Here is a 15,754-nt window from a genome sequence, read left to right on the forward strand (position 1 = left end):
GAAAACTTTGACATTGAAAATGAAAAAGGCTACAATCAATAGAATTGCATGGTATCAAACTAAGCCTCCAACCACTGGAGAGAACTCTATCTAACAATCAGCTCTGGAGGAGCCTGAACAGTATAGATGGTAACCGGTGGATGCACCAGAAATGTTACTTACGAGAAATCAAATCAGAATTGTAAGGAAAAATTTCGGAATTGCAAGAAAAAAAAAAGACGGAATTATCCACACTTTTGTGGTGGAAGTAGGCTTCCAAAAAAAAATTCAAAGAAAACGACAAAGTTTCCAAAGTTTGCAATCATTTCAAACTTAAACATAAAGGAAACACTGTACAGTGCATTTACTTTTTTTTAAAAGAGTAATCTGAAATGTATTCTTATTCATGATTTTTTGTGTATTTGCATTTGATGTAATATGGCAATTAAATGCACTAAATGGGTTTAGTTTTCACAGATATTCTTGTAATAACTTTTTTTTAAAAGGAAACAAATGACATATTTACCCGATTATTTGATTATTCGTTGGAATAATCATTATAATACTTGATTACTAACATAATCGATAGCAACATCCCAAATTAGAACATGAAAAATTGGCCCAGTATCTCTCTTTCAGACTTATTATGACCACTTGAACATTAAAAATGACACTAAGGAAAATGGATCAAGCTGGAAACTTTTGAGCAGGAGAAGAGTAAGGGGGAATATCCAAGACCAATCTTTGTGGAGCTGCACACCATTCAGAGATAAAAGACAAATTCTAGATGCTGCAAGATTTCTGACATTTCTATTAAGGGGAAGAGAGTATACGATTTTTAAGACTTCAGTTGTTGTACAGGAGAAGAAAGGGTAGATAAAGAAACAGGAGTTAAATATAATGTGGACATATAATGCAAAGAACTGATACATTTCTTGCTTTGATGAACATGGAGTAACCCTAGCAGAGGATGTTTAACCCATGCAGCTGACTGCAGTATGATATATAATATGTAAACACAGGCTGTTTATTTATTTATTTATTATTTTCCAGGGAAGCGGTAGGATGTGTCCTGTGGGTTTACTATCGAGCTTTTACATTCTTAGGATGATAATTATTTTGGGTTTTTTTCTTGGATCTTCTTACTTTTAATTTACAAATAAAATCCTACTTCACTTTTGGTTGTATTGATTGAAAAGTTGTAATTATGCTTTAATTTAATAAAAGAAAATAAATAAATAAAATACATACCGCCTGGCCAAAAAGAACTTGTTGCACCTTTGCAATGTGACAACATATATTTGCATTCAGAGGTACAGTAAAGCCAATATTCTAAATTGTAGATGTTAAGTCTCCAGTTCCAAAAACTGCCAATGGATGGTAAATTGTGAAATACATTGGGGCAAAAAAGTATTTAGTCATCCACCAATTGTGCAAGTTCTCCCACTTAAAAAGATGAGAGAGGCCTGTAATTCTAAACATAGGTACACTTCAACTATAAGAAACAAAATGAGGAAAAAAAATCCCCAAAATGACATTGTCTGATTTTGTAAGAATTTATTTGCAAATTATGGTGAAAAAAAAAAAGTATTTGGTCACCTACAAAAAAGTACGATTTCTGGCTCTCACAGGCCTGTAACTTCTTCAAGAGGCTCTTTAAGTCCTCTACTTGTTACCTGTATTAATGGCACCTGTTTGAACTCGTTATCAATATAAGAGACACCTGTCCACAACCTCAAACAGTCAGACTCCAAACTCCACTATGGCCAAGACTAAAGAGCTGTCAAAGGACACCAGAAACAAAATTGTAGACCTGCACCAGGCTGGGAAGACTGAATCTGCAATAGATAAGCAGCTTGGTGTGAAGAAATCAACTGTGGGAGCAATTATTAGAAAATGGAAGACATACAAGACCACTGATAATCTCCCTCGATCTGAGGCTCCACGCAAGATCTCACCCCGTGGGTTCAAAATGATCACAAGAACAGTTGAAGAAGAGCTGGGACCAAAGTAACAAAGGCCACTATCAGTAACGCACTACACCGCCAGGGACTCAAATCCTGCAGTGCCAGACGTGTTCCCCTGCTTAAGCCAGTACATGTCCGTGCCCATCTGAAGTTTGCTAGAGGATCTGGATGATAAAGAAGAGGATTGGGAGAATTTCACATGGTCAGATGAAACCAAAATAGAACCTTTTGGTACAAACACAACTTGTTGTGTTTGGAGGAGAAAGAATGCTGAGTTGCATATAAAGAACACCATACCTACTGTAAAGCATGGGGGTGGAAACATAATGCTTTGGGGCTGTTTTTCTGCAAAGGGACCAGGACGACTGATCCATGTAAAGGAAATAATTAATGGGGCCATGTATCGTGAGATTTTGAGTGAAAATTTCTTTCCATCAGCAAGGGCATTGAAGATAAAACGTGGCTGGGTCTTTCAGCATGACAATGATCCCAAACACAACACCCAGACAACGAAGAAGTGGTTTCGTAAGAAGCATTGCAAGATCCTGGAGTGGCCTAGCCAGTCTCCAGATCTCAACCCCATAGAAAATCTTTGGAGGAAGTTGAAAATCCGTGTTGCCCAGCGACAGCCCCAAAACATCATTGCTCTGGAGGAGATTTTCATGAAGGAATGGGCCAAACTCCGAGCAATAGTGTGTAAAATCCTTGTGGAGACTTACAGAAAAACATTTGATCTCTGTCATTGCCAACAAAGAGTATATATGAATCTCCAATCAAGAAAATGTTCTGACCACAAAGTCTACAAAGTTGACATTTCACATACATCTACACATAAATAAAACACCAACATCACATAGATACGTAAAGGATAATTCACAGCTAGGTGTGCAAAACACAATTTTAATGCAGTTTGCAAAGGCAGCCACCTGCTGCTAGACATCAGACGGTTTGTCAACTTCCATGTTTTACATTAAAACAGTGTGATGACAAGTTAAGTCTGCCAATAGTGTTTGCAGTGCAAAACTGACTGAGTGGATAAAAATGATAAAATAATTGAGTATTCAGATAGACACACTATACAACTGGTAACATAAAAACAGAGAGGCTTGTAGACTAGTTAGACTTGTACTAGAATTACAGGAAAAGACAAGTATAAAGAAAATGAGGGGCTCTTTTGTCTATTGCAAAGATACAACATTATCAGTCAAACACGGTGGAGGCAGTGTTATGGAAAGGGCATGTAGGGCTGGTAATGCAACTGGTACTGTTGACTTGATTGATTGACTTGTTGACTTGTTGACTACCAAATGCAATGCTTGTTTTACATGCAAAACAGTTAATATCTGAGTTCCCTCACAAACATATTAAGTGGCGGACTTAAATTTGGTTTAGTCTCTGCCTCACACACAAAAATTTGACAATTTTGCATATCGAGAGAGAAAGAATGAATGAAAGAACGATATAATTCAATTCAATTCATTTTTATTTGTATAGCGCTTTTAACAAAAATAATGAATAAATAATAATGAATAATGAATTTGTTTATTAATAAATACACTGAATGAATAAATCTTGTGTTTCTCAAATGCAGACATTTGTTAAAGTATCTTGACAAATAGAAGAGATAAAAAAGAAAATTATTTAGAAAATTAAACACACACACACACACACACACACACATCTGTATTAACCAAATTTGGTCTAACAAATGTAAATTATTTTATTTAATTTTTCCATTTACCGTAATTTTCGGACTATAAAGTGCACCCATATATAAGCCGCACCCACTGAATTTTACAAAGATTTTTATTTTGAACATAAATAAGCCGCACCTGTCTATAAGCCGCAGGTGTCTACATTGAAACTAATGAACTTTACACAGGCTTTAACAAAAGACAGTGCCTGTTACACAGTGTAACGCAGGGTTCTCCAATCCTTCCCAGAAAGGGCCAGTGTGGGTGCAGGTTTTTATTCCAACCAAGCAAGTCCACACCAAATCCTACCTGTTCAAATCTAATGATCTTCATTTTCAATGACTATCAGGTGTGACCATTGATTGGTTGGAATGAAAACCTGCACCCACACCGGCCCTTTCTGGAAAAGATTGAAGACCCCTGGTGTAACGGGTGAAATATGTTGTGGCTCCTTTAAGAGCAGAGCGGCATTTTGGGAATTGCCTGCCACCGCATTTTTTCCGGTATTACTGCATGTGTGCAAGACTGAGGATTATGTCCTTATTATTTTTTTGATGCTCATTTCTAAGTTTCTCTGACTAACCTGTAACGCTGTTAAATATAAAAAAGCAAGAGTTTTGGAAACCTGTCTGTGCTTATATGATTTCTGTTGCAACTGGAGTTAGCGAGCTCTCCCTTAACCATGACTCAACGCGTTACAACAGCTTGTATCTAAACAGTAGCCTACCAAGAAAGTCATTGTTCACTGTCTTCCTCCTTCCGTTCACAACAATTTCTCTCGAGAGTTTTTCTTTTGGCATTGTTGTGTGTTTAAAAATCACCATCGGTGAAGCTTTTTTCCCGATGCCGTGCAGCTCAAAACACAGGTGAAGTGCATTTTTTCATGCCTGGTTGTTTTCAGCATGACGAATGAATCGCATTTCAAACGTCAGAGGAACATCATTTCTGATGTGCTGCGGCCCGATTCAGTGGGAGCGCATCTGATGTAATATAAAGAGTTTTAATTGGTTCACCTGAACCCGTTCGGCAATTTCATTGGTCTAATGTTATGGGGCTGTTTTTGGCTTGAATCTTGTGAAACCGGGAAAAACCCGGGAAAAATCCATAAATTAGCCGCTTCATTGTTTAAGCTGCAGGGTTCAAAGCGTGGGAAAAAAGTAGCGGCTTATAGTCTGGAAAATACGGTAATTAATTAGATTTAATTAATATAAGAGAAAAAGTGTATTGCATTAATTTTATTTAATCTATTTTTATTTTTTTTATTTCAACCAAGCCCTATTTTACTTAAATAAGGCTGCAACAACTAATTGATCTATAATGAAATTCGTTGGGCTGCTCAAGTTACGGGTTAGTGTGACAATAAGATAACACAGCCTCTTGGGAAAATGGCGGAAAGTACAGTAGTATATATACAGTGGAACCCGGTTATCTCGCCCTCGGTTACCTCGACAACCCTAATAAGTCGACATTTTTGAAGTGGAACCGCCAAATTCTCGCTTTTTCTAAGCATTTTTTATCGGTTATGTCGAACCCTGATATCTCGAGCAAAAGGGGGAAAAAATTTGCCATTTATCGTCGGTTATCTCAGTGCAGCCGCAAAAGAACACTGCGGAAGTGGTGGAAAAATCAAGCCTTACAGCTGCTACAGGTGTTGTATTGTATACTGGTGAATCTCTGCTGTTAGTTAGTGCACATATGCCTTTTGTTGTTATGCGATGAACGGGAGGCGAAAGCATAGAATGAACACCGGCAGAATCGGGGGGGAATCCGCAGTGAGCTTTGGGAAGCAAAGAGCAGCCGTTGAGAGAGTGCCGGTGGGAAGACGCGTACTGGGATACGCATGCGCGATAACAACAACCGCCGTGAACCAACATATACCAACAATAACGGACGGTGAGAGTGTGGAAGTTTAAATAGGAGCTGGTGATGATGCTAAACGAGCACCATTTGTGCGCGATTGAAGCCAGGAGCTTCAGAGAAAGCGGCCAAGAAAGCACCTGACACGCTGAAGGGGGCCGAAGGGGGCGTGGCAGGTGGATTCCTGACAGATAAACATGTACTGTATGTATTTTTATAGCATGCCTTCATCAAACAAATCCCGGCAACGCTGTTGTGTATAAAAACCCTTCAAAAACACATGCATGCACATTCTCATTTATTAACGCACATCATGTACATAAAGAAATTTCAAGCACGTTAATATATTGCCGCCATTTTGATTTTCGTTTATCTCGATCATCGGTTACCTCGATGCTTTTTGGCGACCCCCTAGGACATTGACATAACCAGGTTCCACTGTATATAGTTGTACCGAATGGCCAGGCAGAGGGGCAGAGCTGGGAAGGATGTACGGCAAGTTAAAGCAATAAAGGATGGAGATGGAAATGTGTTGACTAGTGAGGAGAGTGTGTTGAGAAGATTTTGAGCAGCTGATGAACGAGGAAAATGAGAAAGAGAGAATGTTAGATGGTGTAGAGATGGTGAAGCAGGAAGTGGATAGAAATAGTACGTAGGACGTAAGAGCAGCAATTAGGAGGATGAAGAGTGGAAAGTCGGTTGGAAGAGATGACATACCAGTAGAAGCATGGAGATGTTTAGGAGAGATAGCAGTGGATTTTTTAACAAGATTGCTCAAAAAGATTTTGGAAGGCAAGAGGATGCCTGAGGAATGGAGAAGGAGTGTGCTGTTACCGATCTTTAAGCATCAGAAGGATGTGCAGACCTGCATTAACTACAGGGGAATAAAGTTGATCAGTCACACCATAAAGTTATAGGAAAAAGTAGTGGAAGCCAGGCTGAGAAAGAGGTGACCATCTGTGAGCAACAGTATGGTTTCATGCTGAGGAAGAGCACCACAGATGCATTATTTGCTTTGAGAATGTTGATGGAGAAGTATAGAGACGGTCAGAAGGAGTTGCATTGTGTGTTTGTGGATTTGGAGAAAGCTTACAACATGGTGCCAAGAGAGGAGTTGAGGTATTGTATGAGAAAGTCAGGTGTGTCAGAGAAGTATGTGAGCGTGGTGCAGGACATGTATGAGGACTAGGGATGCACCGAATATTCGTCCACCGAAAATGGCCCAAAAGTGCATTTTCGGTTTTCGGCCGAAAGACTTTGATCACCGAAACAACACGGCCAAACAGTTTGTTGTGATGACGCAAACAGAAACCGCGGCCTGCACGTGCTTGTCTGAAGCAACATGTCTGCGGTGTGGACGTATTTCAGTATATCTGAGAAAGACCCACGGATAGCGATTTGCAAAAAATTTAATGCCGAAATTTCAAGATGGGGTGCGTCTGCAAAGACTTTTTCCACGTCGGGTTTAATTTATAACCTAAAATCCAAACATCATGATCGCTATGCTAAATATGAGATGAACGGGGCACAGAAAAGCAAAACCCCTCCGAGCACGTGCACTCCGTCTGTGGCGGACATTTTTGAAAAGTCAAGGAAGGTTCCCAGTGATATTGTTGTATTGTTATCTTTAAACAGTTGCACTTGTTCTGAATGCACTTTGTTTTTATGAAAGAACATATTTAATTTTACAGCCTTTCAGCAGGCCAGAGGGCCTGTACATTATTATCTAATGTACACATGAGTGCATTTAAGTTAAACATTTAAGTTTGAATTTTTATTTATTTGATCCTGTGCATTGTTGCAATGTGCTATAAATAAATATTTTCATAATTTGTAATTGATTTATTCTTTGAAACTTTAATATTGATTTATGCAATTGAAATGCCTTGATTTTAGTAAGGTTAGTACATAGCCATAAATGCAATGGTAATAATTATTGGCACAATTTCTTTCGGTGTTTCGGTTTTCGGTCTTGCTTTCCTCTTTTTCGGTTTTCGGTTTCGGCCAAGAATTTTCATTTCGGTGCATCCCTAATGAGGACAGTGTGACAGCAGTGAAGTGTGCAGTGCGAACGACAGACTGGTTTAAGGTGGAGGTTGGACTGCATCAAGGATCGGCTCTGAGCCCTTTCCTGTTTGCATTGGTGATGGACAGGTTGATGGACGAGGTCAGACAGAAGTCTCTGTGGATTATGATGTTTGCAGATGATTTGTGATAAGAGTAGGGAGCAGGTTGAGAAGAGCCTGGAGAGGTGGAGTTATGCACTGGAAAGAAGGGGAATGAAAGTCAGTAGGAGTAAGACGGAGTACGTGTGTGAATGAGAGGGAGGGCAGTGGAGTGGTGCGGTTGTAGGGAGAAGAGGTGGAGAAGGTGGAGGAGTTCAGGTACCTGGGGTCAACAGTGCAAAGTAATGGAGTGTGTTAGAGAAGTGAAGAAAAGAGTGCAGGCAGGGTGGAGTGGGTGGAGAAGAGTGATAGCAGGAGTGATTTGTGATAAAAGGGTATCTACAGGAGTAAAAGAGAAAGTTTATAGGACTGTGGTGAGACCTGCTATGTTGTATGGTTTGGAGACAGTGGACTTGAGTAAAAGACAGGAGGTGGAGCTGGAGGTAGCAGAGCTGAAGATGTTGAGATTTTCATTGCGAGCGACGAGGATGGACAGGATTAGAAATTATCTTATTAGGGGGACCACTCTCTCTCACACTAATAGGCATTTAATAAAAGTCAGTTAAACAAATGTAGCCTTATTGCACTTCTTCTTCTTCTTCTTCTTCTTTCGGCTGCTCCCATTAGGGGTCGCCACAGCGGATCATCCGTCTCCATACCACCCTGTCCTCTATATCTGCCTCTTTTACACCAACTACCTGCATGTCTTCCCTCACCACATCCATGAACCTCCTCCTTGGCCTTCCTCTTTTCCTCCTACCTGGTGGCTCCATCTTCAGCATTTTTCTACCAATATAATTCATGTCCCTCCTCTGCACATGTCCAAACCATCTCAATCTCGCCTCCCTCACCTTGTCACCAAAACATCCTACATGTGCTGTCCCTCTAATAAACTCATTTCTAATCTTGTCCATCCTCGTCACTCCCAACGAAAACCTCAACATCTTCAGCTCTGCTACCTCCAGCTCCACCTCCTGTTTTTTACTCAATGCCACTGTCTCTAATCCATACAACATCGCAGGTCTCACCACAGTCCTATAAACTTTCCCTTTCATTCTTGCAGATACTCTTCTATCACAAATCACTCCTGTCACTCTTCTCCACCCACTCCACCCTGCCTGCACTCTTTTCTTTACTTCCCTAACACACTCTCCATTACTTTGCACTGTTGACCCCAGGTACCTGAACTCCTCCACCTTCTCCACCTCTTCTCCCTGCAACCGCATCACTCCACTGCCCTCCCTCTCATTCACACACATGTACTCTGTCTTACTCCTACTGACTTTCATTCCCCTTCTCTCCAGCGCATATCTCCACCTCTCCAGGCTCTTCTCAACCTGCTCTCTACTCTCACCACAAATCACAATATCATCTGCAAACATCATAGTCCAGGGAGACTCCTGTCTGACCTCGTCCGTCAACCTGTCCATCACCACTGCAAACAGGAAAGGGCTCAGGGCCGATCCTTGATGCAGTCCAACCTTCACCCTGAACCAGTCTGTCGTACCTACTGCACACTTTACTGCCGTCACACTGTCCTCATACATGTCCTGCACCACCCTCACATACTTCTCTGACACACCTGACTTCCTCATACAATACCACAACTCCTCTCTCGGCACCCTGTCGTACGCTTTCTCTAAATCCACAAATACACAATGCAGCTCCTTCTGTCCTTCTCTATACTTCTCCATCAACATCCTCAAAGCAAATAAGGCATCTGTGGTGCTCTTCCTCGGCATGAAACCATACTGTTGCTCACAGATGGTCACCTCTTCTCTCAGCCTGGCTTCCACTACTCTTTCCCATAACTTCATGGTGTGACTGATCAACTTAATTCCCCTGTAGTTACTGCAGGTCTGCACATCTCCCTTATGCTTAAAGATCGGTACCAGCACACTCCTTCTCCATTCCTCAGGCATCCTCTCCCCTTCCAGAATCCTGTTAAACAATCTGGTTAAAAACTCCACTGCCATCTCTCCTAAACATCTCCACGCTTCTACCGGTATGTCATCTGGTCCAACCGACTTTCCATTCTTCATCCTCTTAATCGCTGCTCTCACTTCCTCCTTACTAATCCTATCTACATCCTGCTTCACCAACTCCACATCCTCCAACCTTCTCTCTCTCTGATTTTCCTCATTCATCAGCTGCTCAAAATACTCCCTCCATCTTCTCAACACACTCTCTTCACTAGTCAACACATTTCCCTCTCCATCCTTTATTGCTCTAACTTGCAGTACATCCTTCCCAGCTCGGTCCCTCTGCCTGACCAATCGGTATAAATCCTTTTCTCCTTCCTTAGTGTCCAACCTCTTATACAGCTCCTCATATGCCTTTTCCTTGGCTTTCGCCACATCCCTTTTAACCTGCTGCCGCATCTCCTTGTACTCCTGCCTACTCTTCTCATCACTCTGTCGATCCCACTTCTGTTTTGCCAATCTCTTTCCCCTAATGCTCTCCTGCACTTCCTCATTCCACCACCACGTCTCCTTGTCTTGCTTTCTATTTCCAGATGTCACACCAAGTACTTTTCTAGCTGCCTCCCTCATCACTCCTGCAGTAGTTGCCCAATCATCCGGCACCTCTTCACCACCACCAAGCCCCTGTCTGACCTCTTCCCTGAACCTCACACTACACTCTTCCTCCTTCAGTTTCCACCATCTTATTCTTCTTTCAAACCTTACTTTCCTCCTCTTCTTCTTCGCCTCCAAAACCATCCTACAGACCACCATCCGATGCTGTCTAGCTACACTGTCCCCCGCCAACACCTTACAGTCTCCAATCTCCTTCAGGTTGCATCTCCTACACAGAACATAATCCACCTGTGTGCACCTTCCTCCACTCTTATACGTCACCCTATGATCCTCCTTCTTCTTAAAATACGTGTTCACCACTGCCATTTCCATCCTTTTAGCAAAATCTACCACCATCTGCCCTTCCACATTCCTCTCCTTAAAACCATACCTACCCATCACCTCCTCATCACCTCTGTTCCCTTCACCTACATGCCCATTAAAGTCTGCCCCAATCACCAATCGTTCTTTCCTAGGTACACCATCTACCACTTCATCTAATTCACTCCAGAATCTTTCTTTCTCCTCCATCTCACAGCCAACTTGTGGAGCATAGGCACTGATGACATTTATCATCATCCCTTCAACTTCCACCTTCACGATCATCACCCTATCAGAAACTCTCTTCACCTCAACTACACTCTTACTGTATGCTTCTTTCAGAATCACCCCTACACCATTTCTCTTCCCATCCACACCATGGTAAAACAGTTTAAACCCACCTCCAATGTTCCTGGCCTTACTCCCTTTCCACTTGGTCTCCTGAACACACAACACATCTACCTTTCTCCTCTCCATCATATCAGCTATCTCTCTCCCTTTACCCGTCATAGTACCAACATTTAAAGTACCAACCCGAACCTCTACTCTCCTACACTGCTCCTTTTCCTGCCGTCTCTGTAGACGCCTTCCTCCTCTCCTTCTTCTCCTTCGGCCAACAGTAGCCCAATTTCCACCGGTACCCTGTCGGCTAACGATACCTGTGGCGGTCGTTGTTAACCCGGGCCTCGACCGATCCGGTATGAAATTCTCATTTGTGATCCGCATATTTGATTTGGCACATGTTTTACGCTGGATGCCCTTCCTAACGCAACCCTCCCCATTTACCCGGGCTTGGGACCGGCACTAAGAGTACACTGGCTTGTGCCCCCCTAATGGCTGGGTTAGCCTTATTGCACTATATCTATGATTTATAGCAGCTAGCATTCAAGTTGGAGACCTGTATATAAAATATATTTTTTTATTCATTCTTTTTATTAGGGCTGCAACAACTAATACGTAAAATGGAAATTGAATTTCGTTGTCAATGAATGCCGATATCAATTAGTTGGGCTGCTCAAGTTTAGGGCTGCAACCAACGATTATTTTGTTCATTAGTGAAAACAAAGCATCTAGAATAGATCATTCTAATTTGTAAGATAATTAAATGAAATATGCATAAATTAAATATACAAACATTAAATACAAGCATTTGAATGTAGTAAAGCCGCAGTAAATCACATTTTTATAAAAAATAAATAAATAAATAAATAAATAAATAAATAAATAAATAAATAAATAAATAAAAATAAATAAATAAATAAACCACAACAAATCAAACCACAACAGTGACTAACAATGTAAATGTTTACTGCTGCTGTTATTTGCTGTTTTTTAAATTTAGTGTTTGTTCAAACCGTTTCAATTGAATTCATCACTGTCGCGAGTCACAACGGAACAGATCCAGTGCGACTGTCCCGAAGCTAGCAAACAGTTTGCACAATAGTACTATTTTAAACTATACCATTTTCACATGATGAGGATTATACAGATTTTGCTTACTATACTGAAGTTTTGCTTTCATCCATAACACCAGTGTGTTTTCTTTTGTGCATGCGGCATGTGGTACTTCCATGCCACACAAGCTCAGCTTTGCATAACTCCCAGGTACAGTTTTCTTTGTTGCGTTTAATATAAAATGCTCCCATGCCTTGACTTTGGACGCACACTTTTTTCTGCTGCCGGTTAAGCCTTTAAATTTGATTTGATTTGTACTGTCTGCCATCTTAGAAAGCAGCTATGTTATCTTGCCGTCACGCTAACCCGCACCTTGAGCAGCCCAACTAATCGATAAAGGCATTCATTGACAATGAATTTCATTATCGATTCGTTGTTGCAGCCCTACTCAGGGTAACACACTGGTGTCTCAGATGAAGGCAAAACAGTAGCACGGTAAACAAAAACTGTATTATGTGAAAATGGTATAGTTTAATTAAGTGCCAATGTGTAAACAGTTTCAGGGCTGTAAAGATTCCTCAAGTAATTCCATCTGAAAAATTTGTTTAATCAATTTAACTACACATGGAGCACTGTGTTTCCCACAGGCCATTATTTCTGCATTATTACTATAACCTGCTAAATCCTGGAGCGCTCTGGACAGGTAACGCAGGAGACGCTGCAAAATGAAAAATAGAGCAACGGGAAGATAGATAGATTCATATGAAAGCCTGTTTCTGCCACATTAAATGAAATGTTTGTGTTTATTTTAAAAATCTGTTTTTTTTTCCTCACAATTTTGACCAAGAAAAAAAACTTGGAATTAGGCAAACTTTTTTTTTGGTGTAGCAGAAACGGGCTTCCATAGGATTCAGGCCAAAGAAAGTTTAGGATCATTTTTTTCATTTAGGGTTTTTTTTTTTTTTTTATTAATCTGAAATTTATTTTTATTTATTTATGAATATATTTGTATTTACATTTTAATGTAATTTGGCAATTCGAATAATCGAAAAATAATCGTCTGATTGATCGATTATCAAAACAGGGGTTGCAACCCTAATGGTGACAGATTGAATAAATCACATTGGGAAAAGCTGTGCTGCTTAAAATATGAATTAAACAGCAGAAGAACAACCGAAGATACCTTTATATTTTATTCTAAATTAGATTGGATTATTAAAGACAAACTGCCATAATAAAAAAAATAATAATAATTTGACCAATTTCACAAACCACAATTTCATTGAATGCCACTAATCCTGTGTTGCGTACGTGAACCAGCACAGTTCTACACCAAAAACAGATAATATGAAGGGGTTCCGGAATTATTCTTTACTGTTTACACATTTCTGGCGCTGCACGCGCGACTCTCTGACTGGGTTCAATTTATAAAAGCCAAGCATTTAAACCGTGTAATATACCGCCAGTTCAACTTGCTGTGGTGACTGCTAATCATCTTTAGAAAATTAGCATGTATCAAAACCCGTAGAGATTAAAAAAAACATGTTATACACAACAGCAAAGGAGCAAATAAACAGTTGTAAACAATCATTTAAAAAACTGAAAGCAAGGAGGCAGCATCTGTTCCGACCGGAAGCGTGTCGAATCGGACTTTTCTACTCAGCTCGCGCTGAAGCTACATTATTAGCAGCTAATGAGAAACATTAACATTGGCTCGTAACTAGCAGACTATGGTTTTAATGTAGCTAAACTAAGATTCCCCGCCATCTGAAAGCTGTACAAGTTATAATCCTGATGCTTGCTGAATGAGTTTATTTACCTGGGCCGTCGGATGTAGACAGAGCAGGTGGACTGAGCTTTGGACGTTTAGCACTGGAAGGTCCCATATCCATGATGTTATCAGCCATTATGACTAGGAGTTTTGCTGTATTGTGGCTTGGAGATAAGGAGGGGTATGTATTTATGTTTTGGGTTTGCAGATTAAATCATAGTTTTCGGGCAAAAAAAAAAAAGTTAGTAGCATTAGCGAGCAGTATGGACAAGATAAAAATGACTCCAGACAAGAAACAGCGCCCCGCTTCGCCACTTCCATATTCACCATCAAGTACCTTCATAATTATTCTTATTTAGCCACCTAAATGTTTCGGTCGTTAATTTCTTTTTTAGGGCGATGAACAGAATCAAGTCTTTAATCAACGCCTTACGTCATCGGTTTATTTTTTTTATTATCATTTCCGAGTAAAAATAAATAGACTCGATACCTATTTCAAACTATGGCCAAATAAACATTCAGCGAAAATGATCGTCTACATGTGCAGTTTTTACAAATCCAGCGCAGTACAAACTGGACATGACAGAATGAGCGAAATAGTAAGAAGCAACGCTTGGTAAAGGGGGAAATCAAATATACGGGGCTTTCCAAGAGACCAAATCGGCCACATTTTAAGCCCATCCATCAGAACGACCCCCAAAATTCACCAGCTCTCTTCTATCTTTCACCACGAAGCTATACAGACCCTGTCGGAATCCCTAGCGTCCATATAACTATTATTATGTTCGCCCAAATCCCAATTCTTGTCCACGACAAGATGGCGGTTGTTGAATCCTTCTACACAAAAAGTTTTTTTCTTTTCCAGGCAGACTGTGGTGGAGGGTGTGGGGGAGGGGGAGGAGACGCGCGGCCACGCCTTTACTCCTGCGTCACACCACAGGGGGGGGGGGGGGGTTCCAAGGGGAGACACCACAAAACTTTAGGAGAACCACTATGGAACCGTGCACATTTTAACGCAGGTTCATGCACAGAGATATATGCGCAGATAATTATATACAGGGTCATACACAGACATTTTGAGGCAGTTGCCATAAACAAAAAAGTGCCAATAAGGGAGTAAATATTCAAAAATCTTCTATTTGATCATTTTCCTGCTGGCTTAATGGAGCTTGGAATCCATTTTTTTAAATGTTGAACTGCCTTTAGCAGTCTCCCTCTATCTCTGTTTTTTTTTTTGGTGAATGCATTGTTTTTTTTTTTTACTTTTTTTTTTTTTTTTTTGTCTACAACTTCTGAAGGGGAACTCCAGCCATAGGACAGAGGGGCAGCGGCTTTAGCCACCAGGCCACCCCCTGTGCACAGCCATGGTTATGTAGGACACACTATTTGGTTTGGACATTAATTTATTATTATTAGTAGTAGTAGTAGTAGTAGTATAACCTACCATAATGTTTTTGAGAGGTGGGGAAAAAAGTTGATACAAACCATGAAACACCATGGACCTTAGGTCAAACAAAAGACAACAAATCGTTGAAACCGCAATGCTTCTCGCTATTTCCCTGTTAATTTATGAGAAAAATGTGCAGAAAAAGGACTGGAATTTAAGCAACACTATTCTATTATGGCTAAAAGACATGCTAATAATTTTAAATATTCATTCATTTAAAGCACAAACATTTTCATAGCTATCAGACTACATTTTGTAATCAGTTTCCAAATCAGTGCTCTTTCCAGTAGGGCTGAAACGATAATTAGTCATTTGAATACAAAAAATCAACGAGCCAAATTATTTGCCTCAATGCTCCGTTTAGTCCGTTGAACTACAAACGGAGTATTGTGTTTCTCCACGGACCATTATTACTGACGCACCGCCTGCTAAACCCTGCAGCCCTCTGGACAAGTAAACGAAGAAGACATAATTTAAAAAAAACGGCGGAATGGGGAGAAAACAGCATACAGTGTACTTATTTTTTTTTTTTATAATCTGAAATGTATTTTTATATTTTGATTTATGATTTTTGATTTATAT

The 15,754-nt window shown here is 40.4% G+C and overlaps 1 protein-coding gene and 1 long non-coding RNA gene across 3 annotated transcripts in view; one reads left to right on the forward strand and one right to left on the reverse strand.

The window, feature by feature from the left end:
* crebbpb (CREB binding lysine acetyltransferase b) overlaps window positions 1-14,633 on the reverse strand; it is a 111,196-nt gene extending 96,563 nt beyond the window's left edge. For both annotated transcript variants that reach the window (XM_083565734.1, XM_083565733.1), the window contains exon 1: window positions 13,774-14,633. In XM_083565734.1, coding sequence (XP_083421860.1) covers window positions 13,774-13,861 — 88 coding nt within the window. In that variant the 5' untranslated portion in view covers window positions 13,862-14,633. The remainder of the gene's footprint in view (window positions 1-13,773) is intronic.
* Window positions 5,053-5,678, forward strand: LOC310739795. Its single transcript, XR_014537493.1, has 2 exons — window positions 5,053-5,347; window positions 5,433-5,678. It is a non-coding gene; the product is annotated as an uncharacterized lncRNA (long non-coding RNA).
* Window positions 14,634-15,754: the final 1,121 nt, after the last annotated feature.

The sequence above is a fragment of the Silurus aristotelis genome (assembly GCF_946808225.1).
Source record: "Silurus aristotelis genome assembly, chromosome: 17".
NCBI classification, from domain to species: Eukaryota; Metazoa; Chordata; class Actinopteri; order Siluriformes; family Siluridae; genus Silurus; species Silurus aristotelis.